At 37.9% G+C, this 22,261-nt stretch overlaps 1 protein-coding gene across 1 annotated transcript in view; it reads right to left on the reverse strand.

Annotated features, from left to right (window-relative positions):
* Positions 1 to 4,864: 4,864 nt before the first annotated feature.
* Positions 4,865 to 22,261, reverse strand: part of grin2cb (glutamate receptor, ionotropic, N-methyl D-aspartate 2Cb) — a 38,173-nt gene continuing 20,776 nt past the window's right edge. Inside the window, exons 5-13 of the mRNA XM_043253147.1 lie at positions 19,798 to 20,009; positions 15,446 to 15,614; positions 13,888 to 14,041; positions 13,432 to 13,557; positions 12,627 to 12,856; positions 11,689 to 11,849; positions 11,081 to 11,268; positions 10,330 to 10,562; positions 4,865 to 9,802 (exon numbers count right to left, since the gene is read on the reverse strand). Of these exons, the coding sequence (XP_043109082.1) occupies positions 8,423 to 9,802; positions 10,330 to 10,562; positions 11,081 to 11,268; positions 11,689 to 11,849; positions 12,627 to 12,856; positions 13,432 to 13,557; positions 13,888 to 14,041; positions 15,446 to 15,614; positions 19,798 to 20,009 (2,853 nt within the window). The 3' untranslated portion in view covers positions 4,865 to 8,422. The remainder of the gene's footprint in view (positions 9,803 to 10,329; positions 10,563 to 11,080; positions 11,269 to 11,688; positions 11,850 to 12,626; positions 12,857 to 13,431; positions 13,558 to 13,887; positions 14,042 to 15,445; positions 15,615 to 19,797; positions 20,010 to 22,261) is intronic.

A 22,261-nucleotide genomic window follows, 5' to 3' on the forward strand; every position in this document is an offset into this window, starting at 1 on the left:
AGAAAGACTTCTAAAGAGATTCAAGGTGAACTTCATGCTCAAGGAACATCAGTGTCAGATCGCACCATCCGTCATTGTTTGAGCCAAAGTGGACTACATGGGAGACGACCAAGGAGGACACCATTGTTGAAAACGAATCATAAAAAAGCAAGACTGGAATATGCCAAACTACATGTTGACAAGCCACAAAGCTTCTGGGAGAATGTCCTGTGGACAGATGAGACAAAAATCGAAGTTTTTGCCAAGGCACATCAGCTGTATGTTCACAGACGAAAAAATGAAGCATATCAAGAAAAGAACACTGTCCCTACTGTGAAACATGGAGGAGGCTCTGTTATGTTCTGGGGCTGCTTTGCTGCATCTGGCACAGGGTGTCTTGAATCTGTGCAGGGTACAATGAAATCTCAAGACTATCAAGGAATTCTAGAGAGAAATGTACTAGCCAGTGTCAGAAAGCTTGGTCTCAGTCGCAGGTCATGGGTCTTGCAACAGGACAATGACCCAAAACACACCGCTAAAAACACCCAAGAATGGCTAAGAGGAAAAAATTGGACTATTGTAAAGTGGCCTTCTATGAGCCCTGACCTCAATCCTATTGAGCATCTTTGGAAGGAGCTGAAACATGCAGTCTGGAAAAGGCACCCTTCAAACCGGACACAACTGGAGCAGTTTGCTCATGAGGAGTGGGCCAAAATACCTGCTGAGAGGAGCAGAAGTCTCATTGACAGTTACAGGAAGCGTTTGATTGCAGTGATTGCCTCAAAAGGTTGCGCAACAAAATATTAAGTTAGGGGTACCATCATTTTTGTCCAGGTCTGTTTCATGAGTTTATTTTTTTTTAATAATTCTGTTGAAGCATGGTTGAAAAACAATGTCTGACTTTCATTGGTTAACATTTATAGAATTTTATTTATTATTACTTTTGTCAGATTAAAGTTATTTCTGTGACCATTGTGAGTTTTTCTTTCATTGACCAAAGGGTACCAACAATTTTGTCCACGTCTGTAAATGTAAATGCATGTAAACATATCCTTTATAACATGTTGCTTTCAAAATTCAATATTTACTTTTATCGCTCTTAATCTATAACCAGAAATGCATTATATACTTAAATACTATGAAAATTGGTTTGGATACAGCACTATATTTGTCAAGACTGAATGCAATTGGCATTGTGTAGAAATGACCTTACATATATTATATGACCCATTCATGCCACAGCAGGACATTATATGAACTTAATTTACAAAGCCATAGCAAAATCCATTACAGCTTCCTGTTCCCTGAGAGATGGATATGTGTAGACCAAAGGTTATTCTGCCTTTGTTCTGTCAAGGACACGGGTGACCTGACTTGATTTCATAGATAATTTCTACAATAGGCAGTGCTGGCCAGTCTAATGGATCCAGCCTCCAAAACTGATTTCCTTTAGGACAGCCGAATCGTCTCTGTGGCTCTTAAAATTAAGACTCTCTCAATAAATGTGTTGTGGCTTTCGTTTCCACTTCGGATGTGTCTCGTATTATTTAGTATTTCAGTCAATCGTACCTTCTTCCAGCCACAAGGTTTACATTAGGTGTGAAAGAAATACATCCTAATATTAGACAGGACCGTCTGCAGTCATTATTCATTTTTTAAAGAGATGGTGACGTCTGTGTGACGTGACCAAACGTTATTTGTGGTGTAGATAAGTGGAGGGAGATTGGAGAGATGGTGATTTAAATCTAGGCCTATTCATCACGCAAAACAATTGTAGTGCTTCACAAGTCATGGGATATAATGTTTTAAATAAATAGTTCATCCATAAGTGAAAATTTGCTTAAAATTTACTCATCCTGATGTAGATGAATTTGTTTTGTTACCAGAAGAGATTTGGGGAAACTTACTGCCAATGGATGCAGTAAATGGGTGCCGTCCGAATAAAAAAAAAAAAGAAACTAGATTCACACAACAGACCTTGATTGTGTTGTGGAATTGTATTTTTATTTATTGATTTATTTTTATTTTATTTACATTATTTTTAAGGGGTGGTCTTTGGGAGGGGTTGAGGGCGGAGGTTTTGTTCTTGTGGTGTTTCGTTTCTTGTTTTTCTGTTTTTCTTGGTTTCTTGTAATGCATTTTATATATCTGCAAAATACAATTAAAAAAACAAACAAAAAAACAAAACTTGAAAATCCACAAAACTCCAGTTCATATTTAACATCTTGTGAAATTAAAAGCTGCATGTTTGCAAGGTAGGTGCGTTTATTCTTCAAACCACTGCTTTTGGACAAATTACTAGTCCATAATCAACCAATCATCAAAATCCACCAACATATTTGTTTAGAACAGTTTTGGAATATTTCATTGTAAACAGTACTCGATCTGTGTGTTTCTCTCACTGGAGAAAGCAGCATTTTGGATAGATTTTTTTCATTTTTCGGCGAACTATTTCTTTAAAAATGTATTGAGTTAGGATGCTTTTCAGTATTTGTCATAATTTGTTTCACAGAGGACATTAAGTCACGCGAGGTTTGGAACGCCATGAGGATGAGTAAATGCGTTTGCTGCTTAAAGTAAGGCTTTTATTGTAAACTCAGTCGGTGGTGCAGGCTCAAGCCTTTCTTAATTAGAAATGAATATGTATCCAAGTGCTCACTGGCAAGCTGCTAAAGTGTAGTCTCACTCATACCAGGGCCTATGGCATGGCCACCTAGGGGATGTTAATTTGCTGCCATGTTATGAGCCAAGCCTACTGCTGGGACTGTCACCTTGGAAGGACAAAATGAACGATGATAAACAATGCAGGATTTATTCAGGACGTTTTTACTTTAACCTTTTGACATGAATGCACACTGACATTTGTCTGTCATAATTTAAGTAGAGAATGACATTTTTCTTTTTTTGTTTAATACCGTTACATGCTATACTATGTACTTTAAGGTACATATTAGTACTTGTGTACACATTTTAACCTAATAGGTTACAAAAGGTTACCTTTTGAAAAGGTCTTGCCCCAGTGACAGCTTTACCTTTAATTCTGAGAGTGCTGATGTCACGTCTTTGGACTCTTTTTGTTGTTGTTTTTGTCCTGTGCCATGTGCTCTGTGTGCCCTACCTTCGTTTGTGTTAATTGTCATTGTCTTCAGCTGTGTCTAGTTAATTTAGTTATTTCCTGTTTGTATTTAAGTTCTAGTTTGAGCCCGTGGAATCATCGGTTCTTGTCATTAATATGCGTGTGATTTTTGTCCTGTCTGCCTGCCTGCCTGCCTGCCTGCCTGCCTGTAAAGATATTGTTTTTCATCTCTGAGAAGGTTAAAGTGTTTTCCTTTACCTTATGCTCGTTGCGTGCTCTCATGCTAACCACACCGTGACAGTTGAGAGCAGCTACTAAAATGGATGTTTTGGTAAAAAGTAAAAAAAAAAAGTTTTAGACTTCAGTGTTATATGTTCACTTAAGGAGGAAAAACCTATTTATTTACATATTTAGATGTGTAAATGAACAGCAGTACTGTGAACAAAAATTAAATTAGCAAACTATGTTGCATCATCCGATGATATTAAATAACATTTAAAAATGTTAAACTTTTTTTTTCTTGAGCATACCATGCTGCTGTCCTTAGTAAAATGTATGAAGTTAGGAAGGAAAATGAAAAAGTTTCCAACGTCTCCGTTCATCCATATGTTCAAATTTCAGGTCTGGAGGCGAAAATACAAGTATATCCATTTCTTACATCCTATATTGCTTCATTCACCACTGCCCATACAACCGATGATCTATTGCTTATATATGGCCCTGTACGTAGTCAGGCCATTCCTGACACAAGATGAAATTGGTCTTTGCCAACACATTTTGAACTCCATCTAAAGATAGAACCTCTGGCAATTTCAGAATGGTTGCAAACAATAGAACTGAAATACCATTTTACACAGTTCCCACCGCTATCAACATTCTCGTCTTAAACCACCCCCTTAGATACTCAGGCCATAAAAGTCTAGCTCAATCTACATGTACGCCATAAGATTTCCCTGGGATGGTGTTAGATTATCTAAAAGTTTCTGTCCTTTAAGATCAGCCACATCCTATTTAATTATTAAGGGACAAAGATAACCAGCCTCTAATGACAAGAACATTGCTTTATTATCACAGAGCTGTCATTCAAACACAGCTTTTTAATATTTAGCCAGCGGCGTGTACCTTTTGATTCAACGAAGCCATCTCAAAAGAGACGGTTAACCAAAGCTAATAACCCCACAACCTCTCCTATGGGCTCAAGCTGAAGGCTCGGCAGGATTCAGGTTAAAAGGCCAGTGAATCAGGTCAGTTAGAAATGAGTGTTTGCGACCCGCTGTCGTATCATGAGATCCCTTTGAGCAGAGACGAGAGCTAGAACAGATGATAAGTACAAAGGTTGGGAACTATTAATTCACACAGCACAGGGTTCCTTTAATTAAAACAGTGAGCACGAGGTCTCTCCATGAGAATGATGTGACAGTCAGAAAAGACAAAACATATGTAGAGCTAGACCCAAATAAAAAAAATGGACACATGTAAACTTATACAAACCACTGCAATAACCAGCAACCAGCTCATCTAGAAACACTGGAAGAATAAAAAAATATATATATATATATATATATATATATATATATATATATATATATATATATATATATATATATATATATATATATATATATATATATATATATATATATATATATATATATATATATATATATTCATTTATATATATATTCATTTATATATTCATATATATATATATATATATATATATATATATATATATATATATATATATATATATATATATATATTCATTCATATATTCATATATATATATATACTGTTGGAACCCATTTTCCAAGTAGTGATTCAAACTAATAACACTATATTTTTTGATTCATTATCTTTAATGTGCAACGTTTAGTTACAGCTCTTCAATTATAGATTTGATAGATTAGGACAGACCCTGGATTCCTGATATCACTGCTACTCTTCGATGCGATAAAACAGACAGAACAGTATAGTACACGTAATACTCATAGGTTAATTAACATTGTGCTAGCAACTTGATAAAATCACCTCATTTGATTTGGATACGCTCAGTGCAGACAACGTACTTGTGATTGTGTGTTAACCTACATTAACTTACATCTTTCATGTTGTAACCACATTCAGTAGCGCACTGACAGGCTTGCAACAGAATACAGAATATAAAAACGTATATATATTTTCAGTTGGTTTGTTGTTTGCGGGCAGGCAGTGAGTTAACATACGTGTTTATTAGCCTGTTCGGTTGTTAATTGATGGAATTTCAGACTGCCAGCTTCTCTGTGGTGTCTTTCTCCATCGCCTTTCCCCCTCTCCCGCCAGGCTGTGAAGCCCTTGGCTCAAGGTGACCAGCAGCATCTGGGACAATTTGCAGCCCTGAAATGATGCTTCAGAGAAATGCAATGATATGAAGGCGTGACAGTGCAGGTGTGAGTAATTGTTTTATTGTGAGCGTGTCCGTAAATGTGTGCATTTTCCTTCCTCCTCCTGTATGGTGTTTAGCTTTGTTTCTTTTTCAATAATGACCCTGTGATAATAGATTATTGGAGGGTGGGTCTTTCTACTTCTAAATATCACATTTAAAGAAATAGTTCACCTGAGAAAAATTAAAAGATGATCCAACTACATCATGGTGAGCATTACATTACATTACTTGCTCACCAATAGAACCACCGCAGTGAATGGGTGCCGACAGAATAAGATAGAAATATCACAATAATTCTACAGTCTTATGAAGCAAAAGCTTCATGTTTTCAATAAACAAATCAACACTTTTTCTTTAGTTTGAAGTAACTTCCTGTTACTTCAAACTAAAATATCCTCTTCCTATATTTCTTGCTGCAGTTGTCTTGTCTGAATCAGAAGAGAAAAATGTGCAAAACCAAGGAAAATTTAAAATGTCATATGATTTTGTTGTGAGACCACAACGGCATAGGAGCACTCAATATTAAGGATAGAGAACTCATATTTTAGCTAGAAGCAATGGTTTAACATTAAAATGTTGAATTCTGGGTTTATTGCAAAATTTCTGCTTTTCAGGATTTGATTATTTTGGAGATGTGTCGATTATTGGTGAACTATTATGATGTTTTCGTCAGCCGTTTGGATTCTTTTACTGATGGCAATGGATCCATTGGTGAACAAGTGAAGTAATGCTAAATTTCTCATATCAAATATCAAATATCAATCATTTTGGATGACCTGAGGGTGACTGTATTTTCAGCATACTTTCCTTTTGGGTGAACTATTTATGTAATTTGTTTCTTGATGATTCTTTGTAATTATTTGTAAAATTTATTTGCAATATCTGAGTGAAAAATGTTCACTCATTTCTTTTTCAGCGTAGTGTGGCAATAATACAATCATAAAAATACCACTCTTATTATTACTTGAGTGGAAATAGATGCCCTGGGTGATTCCAAGGGGGCCGAAAGGCAAACAAATCCTTAAAGTGATCAAACACATTCAAATGAACATGTGAATTATTAATGTTTCAAAAAACGCGTCTGCCTAGTCATTCCATTGCATCTTTTTCATGGCTGGAAGAGACCAAGGCCCCTTGACTTTTAAATGCATTTCATTTTTCACCACAGCTACCTGTGGCGTTGATATATTGCTGCTTATTTCTACCAGAGGACGATCCCTAGCCTCCCTTGATGTTTTTATATGCATGTATTGAATCATTTATCAACTTCCAAAATCATTCAATAATACGCTTTTCAGGAACACAGAGAAATAAGACTTTGCTTGGATGATGATGATGATGATGATGATGGCCTCAGCCTGCCTCTCCTTTTTTATGAGAATGAAATGTGTGTCGTACTGCAGCGGGCCTCTTTTTTGATGTCACAGAACTGGCAGAAACATTATGAAAGAAGTACAATTATCCTGCAGTACATAAATCTATCCGTGCACGCTGGCAGCATTGAAGATTAAATCACTGCTGCCGCACTATGAACTGTAATACGGCAATAACAAAGAAAAGCTCCTGATGAAAAAATGTAAAGTTTCTCGATGTTTAGATTCTCAAACGCTCCTCACTCGCCGCCTGAAAAGAAGGCTCCTTATCGGGAGATAACAAAAGCCTTACAGCATAATTACCCCAGCCTAGGTCACCTTGTGCGTCGTGAGAACGCCGTGCGGTGGAGACAGCCGACATAATGAAATCCTAGAGTAAAGGACACTTTTTGGTAACTCGTCCTCCTGTATAATCACTCCACAGAGTTGCTTTAATGAGACTCTTATGACAACCTCAAATGAGCCTCATGAGCTCATAAACATTCAGATATTGTAGCTTAAATCCCAACTGAAGGAAGTACGGTTTCTCATTTCCTTGTTGTTTCTCTTCTTTTCCATCCGTTGCGCCATCCTTCTCTCGCTCTTTCACACTCTGGAGCATCGCAAGTTTATTTTGAGGCACAGACAGATTTCCTCGTGGGTATGTGAGGTTCAGTATGCAGGTCAAACAGACTTGATAGCAGTCGTCCAACGCCAACAGCGAAACTGCCCTAAACCTGATCTTATGGGTGGCAGGCAGCAGACTTTTTTGTGTGATATTATTAAAGTAATGCGTCTTTTCGTCGTGTCACAGCTGCAAACAGCCAATCCCTGTTAAAAATATGCCATGGCTCTGCATATAAAAGGCAGTGTTCAAAGAGTTATATCCGTCAGCCATCTAAAGAAGACAGCAGTTACAAAGGACTAACTGATGGTCCTTTGTGATTTATTAAAGTGTGAAGATCCTTGATGATGCTAATATTAGAGTACCATTCAATTTGCTCTTCTTCAAAAGCCCGCTCACAGCAGAGAGAGAGAGAGAGCGAGAGGAGATTGGACACTGAACAAGACACGGGAAGGGAACGTTTGAGCCTGAAAAATCCACTTATTTAGCCCTGCTGTTAAAATAAAAAATATCGGACACTATGTCTAAAGTGTTTACAAAATTCAGTATCATAGAGAATTACATAGTGTATAATACCAAATGTACCTCAAAATGAACACTTCATATAGATTAGTGTCTCTACTACAATCTTCAAAGAATAAACCTTTCATCCAGTCCAGTACATATAGCAATATATTGCATTTTGTGGACTAAGCAGATAAGAACGGCTAATCATTTACAGTTCTACATGTCCATTCGTTCATCCATTCAACATTTAGAATGGATTTGACTACTTCCTTAAATACTTCCTTCAATTATTGCACTTTGAAAAATAAATTAATTTTAAATAAATAATTGAACAACAAAACAAACGAAAACCAGTAATGTGGTTTGTGTTTCTGCTCAAGTTAAAGGCGAAGTCATTTTATTGGTCAGTAGAAGCTTGTAGGCCAAATAGTTTATAATTGGCACATGAAAGGAGATGTTCAAACCTCTGATTCCAGACTGGAAATTCTGCCCCATGTCATGGGCACAATAGGGCTGCTATGAACCACCCTGCTGCCTGGAACAGGCACTAGATGGTCATTCTGTAGGTGTGTTGGTGCTCTATACCCTCCGTATACACTGTCACTGGGATGTCCCATGCATGGGAAGATGTTGCATAATTCAGCAGGTCCATATGACAGTGGGCTCTGGTAGACTGGCAGCTCTGGGTAGGAGTAGGGTCTATGTACCAAACTGGATGCCCTTCTGACAGCTGCCACGTTGTGGAAAATTGCTTCTTTGTAGGAGGGAAGCCTTGTGGATTGGCTATGTCTGAGCTTCTGACTTTTCCTGGAGTTCCGCCGAAAGGCGTGAAGGTAGTTGTGATCCATTGGTTGGGCGTAACATAGGGTGTTCCTCACTCGTCCATGTACATCCACGCAAGGGAACAGGTCAGGTATAGTTACTTGTGGGGAGGCTGCGGCACTGGGTCTGTCACCTGGGAACCGAACTCTGTCGGGACCCCAAGTGGCTTTCAGGAACGAAGGTCTGCGATGAAGTTTCCTTTTCCCTATCAGAGGTATATCATCAAATGTGGGGTCAAAGTACGTTTTGACGCAGGAATTACAAGCTGTGTCCGCGGCTGCAAAAGGATTTTCGCTGAAGGATGAGGACAGGTGGTTTTCGGCAAAACTGTTTGCTTCATTATGACATGTTGATTGGTTTTTATAATCGTGAAGCCCCCTCAGATCCATGGACTCAACCAAGAGATTCTGGGGTCTTTTTTTCCGCCTGACAGCATCTGAGAAATCGCTGTGACAAGGCTTGTGGTGTTCGGTGTAGATGTCTCTATATGGGACAAAGGAAGAACCAGGACGGACCATGTCGGATGGAGGATCATGCATGGCTAGATGAGGTGTGCTCAGACTGGATACAGGAAGCATACCGTCATAGAGACCCCTAGTCCTGGCTGGAAGTGTGTAGCGAAGTGGAGTTGGCCGTGTTAAGACTCTGTGGTTAATCATTGGAGGAGGGCTAGTGGTTTTGGTGTGTTGTGTGAAAGGTGGAGTAATGGAACGCTGCATGTGAGGTATGTGGTTCTCCGTGACGTTAGTAATATAAGAAAAGTGACCAGGAACTTTTTCAGTCGTGGTCACCAGTGGTATACGTGCTGGCAGGCTCCCGCTGTGTCGACTCCAGTTCTCAATGGTCTTGGTGGCGTTATCCAATGAGTTTTCTACTTTGGCTGAGGAGACAATGTCCTTGGCTGTCTGCAGCATTTTCAGCATGTTGGCCTGGGCGTAATTGGCCGTGATATCTGGATTCTGTATGCTTGTAGACCTGCCAATATCTTCAACGCCATTAAAGCAGCTGTATATGCCCTGGAATGTAAAGCATCATAATGACCAGTGAGCAGTGATTGTGGATTCCTACATGGCAATGTTATTTTGTGAGCATTTTGCTGAATTCATTATCAGTTCAGTGATTCATGTTGATGTTTATCATGCTTACTTATGATTAATTATTTGATGATTTTTACTAGAATGTGCTTTTACTGGAATATGCTTATACTTCAACCAGAAACATTTATTATTATTATCATAAATTTATTTATATATAAAAGTACAGCATTTATTTAGAAATAAATAGAAAGCTTTTGTAACATTATTAATGTCTTTATTGCTTCTTTAGATTACGTTAATGAAAAAAAAGAATAAAAAAACACATAGAACTTGGTAATGGTAGTGTATGTAAGCAAAATGGACTCAAATGAACTGAAATCAAACCACATCAAATCTGGAACTGAAACTAGTTATAATCTTTATTGATACCCAGCCCTATTTATCATTGCATTGTCTAAATCTAAAAAAAAAAAATTGTAATGAAATCAATATCAATGCAGTCTTACCCTGCTAATGGCCAGAAGAAAGTCTAAGTGATCAGACTTGTGGACAGAGTGCCTCAGTTTCCAGTAAAGTAAATGTTCCCAAGCAAAAACCAGCAGGCTGAGGCCCATGGCCACAAGCAACATGTAGAAAACACCTGCCATGTTGTCTATGTCTAGTTTGGAGCTCATGACCTCGTTTTTCTCATTCTGGCATATTCCAGACAGCCATACTGTCTCCAGTCTCTGTGTGTCCCCTGCATGAAAGGAAACAGGGTCAGGAACAATGCCAGAAACAGACTACTCAACTATGACAGAAACAAGAGGATACTGTAAAAACCATATATGTGCTTCTGCTCCGAAAACCTAGTAAGCTGCCCACCTAGACATAATTTTAAGACATTGGTTGTTCCAAAAAAATAGCTAAGTTTAGGCGATATTGCATGGACTGAACATGGCAAAGGCCATTGCAGAAAGCATTGTGTTGAATGTAAAAATAAGTCAATAAATTATTATTGATTAAATTTGATTCAATACAAAAAAAAAATAAATAGGCAGCAAAGGTTGCTCTGTAGGTTTTAAAACAGGGTCTGTCTCTACTGTTCGGTGGAGGCTTTCTAATGCCTGTAGCTTGCATTGACATTTCATGCCTAACCTCTCAATTCTCAGCACACTGAGTTTTTTTTTTTACGGTAAGAGGGGAATGTGATAGCTTCCATGCTGGGGTAGAGGATATTAAGTGTAGACCAGTTCCGGTCCCCCAAGTGCAATTTACCATCTCCCAGGAACTGGAGGAGAGCCAGGTCTATGGGGCGCTTCCAGCGGGAGTCCTTCTGCAGTGCAATGCCGTAGCCTGTGGTAGCAAACACCTTCCCACTACCAATGGTGACCAGCTTGCAGCCCTCATCCTTGCCAGCCATATAATTAAGAACTGCTGCATCATATATGAAGGCATCCAACTTCCTACACAGAGGACAGACATGAGCCCAAGGCAAATGGCTTAGTAATTACACGTAATTATGTCAAGTAAATAATTAGCACTTGCTAATTTATAGTCCTTTTTTTCTTGACAAATGGCGAGCGGTGCATTATTTATGCTTGGCTATTTTACACCAATGTTTCTCTGACCTTAGATCTCTACAACTCCAAAATAGGCTATCTAACAAAGATGCTTTTAAACGATGCCTATAATGATCATTACAGACTATTAACTAAACACTTCACCAACACACAAGCTCCATGTTTTTGGACACGTGATATGGTGGTATCACGGTTTTCTTTGAAGCATCTTGAAATACCATGTAAATGCTACCACCATAGCAACTCTTCAGCGAATTCTTCCACACAATCACACACACATAAAACATTATTGCTGAAGCCCACCCTGTTTTAAGGCTGTTGAGAGCTTCTTCCACTCCCTTCTGGTTGTATTTTATCATGTGGGTGTGCATGTCAGGGTAATTGCTTCGAATGTTCCTCTCTGTGCTGCCGTTTGGGACTGTCCCGAAGCGAAAAGGAGGATAATGTTCCTGGGGTTTTTGAAACTGAAACAAAAAGGTATAGATGGCATTTCAATTGTTTAGCTGAGGCAGGTTGCAGCTTAACCTTAATAGTGTAGATCAACACAGATTACATGGACTTTACACTGAATCACCTACTGCCCGGGTGATAGTGACCTTGAGGAAGTATTGCTCTTATATTTTTCTCTTTACTGTTTCATGCATTTGGACGGTCAGAAATAATTCACTCATATTTATGCACATTAAACTTAATAAGGGATAAAGTAAATCACACTAAGTGACTATATTAAACGATAAAGTTATTTTTCTTTAAAGCTTCTCAAATGCCTACAATGTATGAGATATGAACAACACATAAATATGCATTCTATAACACTACTATATTATGTTGCTTCTAGCATCTATTAGCCTGGCTATAAGCATTTGTTTTTGTGTTTTTTAAAATCTTCAAATGATTATTCTGTTGTTGTTCTTCCCTGTTCGTCCAATTCATATTGTATTCAGTGTAAACTATAAAAAAACAACTATTCTTATCTTTGAGACATGACATGAAACTTTAGTTAATTTAAATATTTATTAGCCCCTGAATAAAAAGTTGACAATTTATCACAGTATGAAATTTAAGGTTTGGTTTAATTTTAAAATCTTGTTTAATAGCTGGCATAATAAAAATAGATATTAAGTGTAACCAGGTCTTTCCTTTTTTTGGACATATTTGCTATCACACACACACACAAAACACATCAATTGCAAATGCAGCATCACTGGCATAAAGCTCATTTACAATTACATAACATTTACCTTTTTGTCACTAAGTCCAGACACAGTGTCAATGTACTGCTCTTGGATCATAAAGGCAGCTAAATTGGCTGTGTAGCTGGCGAGGAAGATGACAGCAAAAAAAGCCCACACTAGGACCATAATTTTGCTGGTGGTGCCTTTGGGGTTTTCAATAGGAACAGAGTTGTTGAAGACGATTCCCCACAGGAGCCAGACAGACTTCCCAATGGTGAAGGTTGGACCTCCAGGGGCTATAAGAGGGGTACATTGATAGTATACATGAAATCAAATTCTAACAATTAATATGAATATATTTTGATAACATTATTTAATTTAAAAATTAATAAAACCAAGGTGATAGAACAAAAGATTTCTATTTCAAAAGCTCAACAACAAAGCAACACAACATTGCACTGATTACAAGAATATTTCTTAAGCACCAAATCAGCATATTAGAATGATTTATATAATACACACATGTACGTCCTATATATAACAGATGTTCCGTCTCTTTCGATTGAATTAGTCACAGATCAGTCCACATGGGCAAACTTTCTTTTCTAGTTCCACCTTGACATCAGTTCTTAATGTGGTTCTTGTGTCTCACACACAGCCACAGAAAAGCCAAGCAATCAATCAAAGTCAAATTAGCAAAGCGACAAACGTTAATTAAACCTCCGAAAAATGACCTTTTACACTAGGAGACAAGTACACACCCTGTCAGCTCGGTTTATGTGGATTGATTAGGCTGCTTCCACGACTATTCTTCCTCTCCTAGCGCTTTGTGTCTGATAGAGAAAATACTGTTTGAAAAACCAAGGCTGACCTTTGGCACTGACAAGGCTCCGGTTGTAACCAACAGGGCTGAAGTACTCAAACACGAATACGGTGACTGCCACAACAGTCAGGCACATTACAAACATCATAACCCACACGGCTGGACTGTAAGGCTCTGCGAGAAAGAAAGAAAGAAAGAAAGAAAGAAAGAAAGAAAGACACGTTTGCTTTACAGAAGACAAAATACAAAATTAACTGAAGATATTGTAAATAACTTATAACTTGTTTTTTTTTGTGATGTTAATGATGTGCAGTTAGCATAGTTTTTCCAGTAGAAAATGTTTTCCCTATCTAGGATTTATTCTCGATTTATTAAAAATTCGAATCTAATCACATTCTAATCAAAACCACCTCTGGTAGGGAATATTTAACACTGCCTGCAAGCATCTCTTACAGTCTTTGTGAAGGTGGTCTTGGAAAGAGACAGATAATGATGGCTTCTCACCCAGGAAGGCAGAAGGTGAGACTGTTCCATTGCTTCTGGCCACCATAACACTAATCCCAGTCTCCACGAACGGAACTGAAAAGTCAACAATCTCTGACCGCTCCTCATTGATGGTAAGCGAGCCAATTGCCATATCTGCACGCTTGTAGAAGACCTTGAACAAGGAAAAAGTGAGTGAAGGTGAGTGAAGTGAGTGAAGTGAGTTAGGTATTCATCAAGGAAACAATAAAGCTATAGACAACAAGGCAACGTTAGTATGGCAGACAGTAGTATGAACACAGTCTGGACATGCTAAGTATGAATAAAATCTGGACATAACTATCTCCCACCCAACCATGTGGCCTACTACAGCTTTATTGTTTTCTGCCATTTACAATTACAATGACTCGACCGTGTACTTAAGAGATAAGAAAGTGTGCACAAAGTGTTGGTCATACATTAATTTTTCATTATTCATACATAATATTAATTTGCCACACTGCTGTTAAACTTTCTACTGATTTCTATTAAGCAGGGTTGCTTGCTGAAATTCAGCTTTGCTATCTAAAGAATAAGTTAGACTGCTAAAATACTTAATTTGAAACTGTAATAATATTGCTGTATTTATTATTTTATAATATTACTATTTATACTGTGTATTTGATCAAATATGTTAAGCAAGAAGCTTCTTTTAAAAGCATGAAAAGTCTTACCAACCCCAAACATTTGAATGGTACACATATGATACATATATGCGTGTAATGTATACCGGTTCAACTAACATCAGTGTCAGCCACGCCAATACCCACTATAAACGTGACATAGTACTGAATGTTTTTGTGGATATCACAATTAATGCTATAATAGCCACTGGATTCCAATTTCTTCAAGGAATAGAAATGGACACAAACCACTAGCCCTGTCATCACACAACTTGTAACGTCGCAAATCAGTGTTGACAGATTTGTTTTGCCGTCACTCGCAATCAACCTCATAAACGAAAATTCCTTATATCACACTCATGTCAGTCCGGAATCACTATCTAGCTATTATATAATCCGTATTTATCTCATTTAATGATTTATTTCTCACACGCTGTGGAAAGCATTTAAGCCTTGTATGTGGAGCGAGGGTTTGCTATCTTTAAACTCATCAGCGTGTGAGCAGATGCAGGTGATGAGAACCGATGAAGTGATCAGCAGCTGTGGAAGACACTTAACCACCGGATTAAGTGACACTACACGCAGCAGGAGGTCACAGGATGAAATGTGTCAAGATCGCATTTTAAAACCAGTTATGCTCCATGAATGCCCTTAACAACTTTAGCTGCAATAATTGGAGGTTTCAGAGATCTGTTATGTACTGAAAGAAAACAGGGTGTGAGTAATGTTAGGAAAAGCGCGTTGACACTGTCATAGGAAGCCGATTTATTTTCCGTATCACGCTGTAAACCGTTTTATTTTTATATTCTCAGATGTTAATTTAGCTCATTTCCCATGAGCTCTGAACTGTTGACATGTTTGAAGTGTGAGTGCGTTTATGTGAGAAAAAGAGAGAGAGAGAATGTGCCATTTCGTACCTCTCCAATCATTCCATTCCAGATGCCACGGACCATCTTGCCATGTTTCCCATTGGTGACCAGATAAAGGTCGTATGAAAACTTGATGGTGCGTGAGAGCTTCTTTAGGATGTCTATGCAAAAACCTTTGCAGCAGAGTTTGGTGTAAGGCTCAGTGTGACCTGTTATACTGCACAGATTAAAAAACAACAACAACAAAAAACATTTAATACGATTTTCAAAAACAACAAAGGCAAATTAAGCCAAATGATATCTTTACATGAGAAATTGTCTCAAAATTTATACACAAGTCATATGCCCTTTTATGTCACTTTTATGTTTTTGCATTGTTTTTGAAGTTTGAACTCTTCTGTCCATGTTCCTTGTTGTAACCCTATTCTTTGTTTTAGGTGGCTATTCCTTTTACCCAATCAGGAACCACAGTTTAAAAAGTTTAAGTCGCACATGTTTCACTGAACATTTGGTGAAGAGGATCAAAGCTTCTACGGTAAAACATATGGTGTGACACACATCTGAAAGAAAGATTATGACAGAAAGGCTAATTAATTATAACTGGAATAATACAGACATGAATACAGAAAGAGAAAATGATCTGTGCTGCCAGAGGATATGAAGAACATCAAAATTCTTCATATACAGAGGTAAATACCATCTAGAGTGTATATTTGACTGACCTGGGAAGTTTACATAATTATGTTTACCTTACATCCTTAAACATATTTACATAATCTTATTTCCACCAAAGTATAACAAAAGTCTCAAAAGTCTTTTTTCCTTTCAGAAATTTGAGATATAATCTCAGATGTGCAAGTTCTTATCTTACATTTTTTAATTTATATGTCACAAGAGTTGTGTACAAAATCGTGAGTTATCTTGCTGTACTTAGTGTATCTAAGAATTGGGAGAGAAAAATTGTGAGAAAAATATCAGAATATTAAAAAAAGAAATTGCTAAATATAAACAGAATTGTTATTACCTTGCTATTTTGTAAATCTACCAATTCTAAAGCCTGAAACACACTGCATGGTTTTCGAAAGACTAAGATCGTGAAACAATCTCAGCGATTTCTGATGCTCCACGATTGTTTCACAATGCCAATCTTTCGTCTAGGACAAACAGACATCATGCAGTGTATCACAGGCTTAAGACATATATAATTGCAAGTTTATATCTTCCAATTCAGATTTCTTATCTTTAAAAAAAATGTTGTTAAAGGGAATGTCGCAGTTACCATTTTTATTTACTTATTTTTGCATTCAAAAATAAGCTTCCGTTCATAATAGTAGATCTGCAGACTCAAAACGCAAATAAACAATGGCTCTCCTTCACAAACGACTATCATTTAAAAACCTGTCTAATCCCAGAATCTACAGAAATAGCGTCTTGGTTGTAAGCATTCACAGTAAAATGCTCAAAACAAAGCGATGGCCTCCATTAACCGTTAGATGCTGGAGGCACTCAGCAGAGAAACTCAGAGAGCAATAATGATACATCACCTCTAACCTCCCCCAGACCTCCAGTGTAATGAGCTGTACGGGGAGTGGACTTGGGGCGGAGGGCTGGCAATGCAGGGTGTGCAGCACTGGCAGCAACCATAACAAAGAAAGACAAATGAAGTGTTTGGAAAGATGAGAGTCCCCCTCTGCAAGCAGTCTGGACGTAACATAAACAAGCCTGTCTCTGTTCTAGTCTGTCTCGCCACCTGCAAACGGTGCTGGCGCTTTGGGTTAAGTGGACTGTGAATTGAGGATGAGCCGTTTAATCAGTCAAACACATACACAGACATGAAGCACAAGGGACAGAGATGAAGAGAAAGTTGGTGTCAGTCTGTTTCCTGGCATAATGGACACAGGCGCATGAACACACTTGGTGCCTAGGGAGTGCCAATCAATTATTTCTCCTTTAAAGTTAATTACAGTACAGTACATTGAGTAATATGGATCTCTGTTATCATTGGCGTACAGTCCGTTATTGTGAAACCATCGCAGCTGGATGAGACAGTGGCTTGACCTATCTATTGCAGAAATGGGTGTAGCACATTGATCTGGTTGTAGTGGACTAATGCATTTCATATCCAAACACAGTGCCACATTAGTGCCATAGTCTGCTGACCTTGATATTTACGTGGCATCATAAATGCCAGTGTCTGCACTCTGATGGTGTTGACTCTAGAAAGAATATACCATATAGCGCAGACCTAGTTCAAACTATCGATTAGAAGTTTATTGTTGGTAAGAAAAAAATCTTGCCAAAATTGCTCACCAAGGCTGCCTTTATTACAAACAATTATGGGTAATATTTTTACATTTTATTATAATTTAGAACAGCTGTTTTCTATTTGAATATATTTACAAATGTAATTATTGCTGTGATGAAAAAGCAGTCATTATCCTTCAGAAATAATTTGGTGCTCAATTTTGGTGCTTTATGAAATAGAACAAATGAAAAAGGTAGCATTAAACTGCCACCAGAAATAGTAATTTTTATATTCTATAAAAAAAACAGCATTATTAAACAATCTGCTGATGAACAAGCTGAATCCTGTATTAATGTATGGCAGTGACACGTTAGGACAAAAAATATTAAAATTTGTAATTTGTACAATTTGAAACCAACACACAAAGCAACTGCTTTATTGTAATTGAATTTTGGTCTCAAAAACTGTTTGTGACTACAAACCCTGGTCTTCCCAGCCATAATTTGGCATATACACTTTATGCCAAATCCAGTGACTAATTAACATATGTAAAACACTTTTGTAGACAAGAATTGGGACTGATTATATAATGAGCTTATAAATTCTCTCACACACGAATGCCTATTGTTACCTCAGGTCCAATTAAAAGCAGTTGTCACACTTTCCAGAACTTCCTGAACACCAGTGCCAATTAGCATGAAGGTGTGTGATGGGCCCACAGCAGAACGTCACCATTATGGTTATTGATCATTGTTTCCCCCTCAGCCATCACACACTCCCCAAGGGGTGATTACTCTGCTTTATGATTTATTTACACTCTCTCCCCTCAGCATGGAGCCATAATGAGCCTGTCATCTCTCTCTCTCTGGGCACGACACACTCCTCACTCACCATGTGTTACCTCCAGAGCTGCACAATTCACTGAACTTGCTTTCATTTACCTGAGGGAACCAACGACAAAACTTTGCGAATTACACCATTTTACCATTCAAGTCTAGGAAATCCACCGACAGAAGAAAGCAAATTACTGTGATCAGGGAGTCACAGATTTTAAATTGCAAGTTTATGCCTAGGGCAAGGAGGGTTGAGGGATTAATTGCCGGAATGAGCAAAACAATTCCTAATAATAGGTTTGGGGTCTTCAATCCTGTGAGCTTGTTTAAATCATTAAGCCCTCTGGTAAATGAAGATGAGACTGGTGGCATTCACAAGTGCAATAAAATTTAGTAGCTCAGTTTGGAAGCCTCCAAGGTGCTTAAGTTGGGTCTTATTTCCATTTATAGAAACACAAAAAAAAATCCTGGTGAGTAAGACTTTTTAACAAGCTTTTGCTCTAAGGTGATGTTATCGTGAACAAGCAGGGCTCAGTTATATCTATATCTTTTTAACTGAGCTTATTGATTCATACCTTTTCTCAAGCTTTGGCAAACTGTTGAATAAGAACTGCATTAAGATTCTTCTAAGTCATGCAAATAACTTTCTTTTCAGTGAACTACGCCTTTGAATAATACTCTTGTAAGGTAATTAGCTGCATCTTGAACTCTCTACAAGCTCGCAGATGCAACACCCCAATAAAGTGTGTAATAAGCTTGCTGGACTGTGACAAGTTGCATATGCTAAGTGACTCTCACAGCATATTGCTAAAAGGGGATGTTTGCCAATTTTGTGTAGGCTTTATTAGACTTTTCTTTTTAATTAGCAGACTCAGTTTTTTACTTGTTTTCTAATATCAGAAAAAGCTGGCAAACATATAATGCAGAATGTTAGATGTTTTTATGTAAAGTTTAGTAAAACTCTTTCTCGGCTTCAGATGTTCTTGTTTGTGTTTGTACGGTGACTCATTCTAGAAAGTGAAAAGGTTGCTGTCGCTTATTTTATCATTATTAATGTGTACCTATTATCTCTGTAGTGGGTACAATCCATCCAGTGGACACACTTTATTGCTCCCCTTAATAAGAGACCATTCATTTTTAGGATCAATGTAATCAAATTAGTACGTTTGCATGTGCAGCAAAGAGAGGATGAGCTAATGTGGAGCCTGTGCTCTTTATGAAATTTTCTAGATACTGGTCTCATAAACAAGCCCTTTGAGGAATATCTTCATAAACAACAGCCACAGATGTTGACCTTTTTGAAGTCACTTTCACAGATGTACCTTTCTGTCCTGTTAGATTGCCGACGACACGGCACAGTATTGCGCACACAAGTGCCTGTGGCAGGATCGACACTCTCCACGATGACAAAAGGCCTCTCTTCCAGCGTGGCCACAGTCAGGTGGCGGTTGTCAGACACGGGCTCCAGGAAGCTGCCGTAACGAGGCCACACTGGGTACCGCATCTGCAGAATCCCTCCCTCGTAGCTTCCCACCTGTGGAGTGATTCACAAAAGGTTTAAATATAGATTGAACCTTACGGACAGCAAACAAAGCAAAGGTGTTCTTAATTGACTTCCGTTGTTTTTATACTGAGCTAATTATATTTTCTATCCCTTAAAGCTAAAACAAACCATGTATTTTTAGATTCTCGTTAACCCTGTAAAGCCTGACATATGAAATAATAGTCCGAAAAATCTACCCTTTTAATGATTTTCATGGTTTATATGACATATGGAGCTCCTGCTAGAGAACAACAACAACAAAATGTCATTTGGAGGCCAATTTCATTTGTGGTTTGATATTTATATAGCCAAAAATAAAAATTAAATACTAAGCTAATGATGTAAATCAATTATACATTTATTACAGCATAGCATAACATACTTGCATAAAATGCATATAAATGCATATAATTTTTCATTTTGTAACTCCCAACAATATGCCTTAGTAAGATTATATATTTAAATGTTTAGTTTTATGATGAAAGCTCTTTCTCTTCTTTTTCTGACACATGTAACACAATGAAAAAGTGGACATATTACCAGCTAAGGAAGTATAAACTATCAGTCAGACAACAGAAGGCATTGCAGCGGGGTTTGATCATGTTTGATCAAGACATTTGCTTGGTTTTATAGGGTTAAGACACAATGTTTGTCATTTCAGTTTTCTATTTCAACCTTGTAAAACCACACACAAACATTCAAGCAAATGAAAGGAATGATAAAGGAAAATGTTCCAAAGTCCAATTCACAGTGTCTTCCTCAGGGGTATGTTGTATTTTTCATCTGCTATTTAATATGATACGTTATTCGTTTGTCGCGCCATCAGCGTGATGTATAATCAAATATCCCAAAGCTTATGTTATTCTCTTTTATTGCTCTTATTGTTAAGGTTTTTCCTCTGAACTTGGAATGAATTCGTAATAATGGATAGAATTTATACTATTCCAGTAATGAAGGTGTTGCACAAAGCCGTAAATCTCCCAGGGCTCAGGGGCTCACGGGGAATCTTTACAGAACTGTTTGTAGACTGTGGAAAAGCCCTATTATCCAGAGAGAGCTCAACCCACTGGTCCAGCACAGCTTAAAAGAGACTATGGAGAGTTGGTTGCGGAGATGCCTGTGCTAAATTTTCCCAAGGATTTATGCGTCACACCCAAAAACCAAAGGAGACCTGCTGTCTGTCCCTGGGACCCTGTTTTAAGAACATACACTCCTAAAATCTAAAAGCTGCAGTCCATTAGCTGGTGTTGTTATTACCTGACTTCTCCTTAAATGTGTGACCCCAGCTGCTCGATTTGAGCAGATTCACATCGGTATTCCCAAGCCATTAAAAAAAAAAAACCCAGCCACCCAAAATTGTGCATATTCTTTTACCATAAAAGACAGGAAAGTGTTGCCACTAATTGTGCAGCAGCTGTTTGACAGCATTTCCCAAATGCAGCGGAGGCTTTTCGGATTGGGAATTGTAATCCATGTTTGGTTATGGTATTAGCTGTGAGGGGAAGTGAGCGTGATAAACCTCGGCAACAGGGATTTATTGAAGAATCATTCATAAACTTCAGCAGAACAAATAGATTCAATCTCTGAACTCCAGGTGTGAATAACATGACAGCCTGGTGGCACATCACATCTGATCATTAGCAATGACGACGAGAGCACTAAAGAACATTTTATTTGCAGATTAAATGAGGGTGTTCTGAATCTGTTCTTTATATGTAAAGAATGAATCCAGACAAAGCCAAGCAGTTATTTCTGCCTGTTTTAGTGAGCAATTTCAGCCTGAAATAGGCTGTGTAGTGAAAGTGAGAGGTATAGTAATTCAGCAGAATATAATGGCTGTAATAGCAGGGTATTCTATTCTTGTTCTGAGGCGCAAACCAGATTTCGGTGGGAGTTGATACCTGGTGTTTGGAATAGCCTATTTCGTTTTACAGCTGCCTGGCATACCTGGGATGCTTCAACAGAGATTTCCAAAAGCCAATGTCTGCCTAAACACTAAACCAAGTTATCATGTACTTAAACTACAACAGCATTTTGTCTATTGCAGTGATTCTCAACTGGCAAGCCACAACCAAAATGGATTGCAGGTCCTTTCTGAAAGGTTGCAGAGAGTATGGACGATTTGGAAATGGGAAGATGTCCACGTTCTGCTTTTCAAACTAAATGTGTGTTATTTATATGTAAATATACTTAAAAAAAATTTGTAAACAGATTAGAGCATTAAAGAAACACGGATGAATCTG

The sequence above is a fragment of the Puntigrus tetrazona genome, chromosome 12, assembly GCF_018831695.1.
Source record: "Puntigrus tetrazona isolate hp1 chromosome 12, ASM1883169v1, whole genome shotgun sequence".
NCBI classification, from domain to species: domain Eukaryota; kingdom Metazoa; phylum Chordata; class Actinopteri; order Cypriniformes; family Cyprinidae; genus Puntigrus; species Puntigrus tetrazona.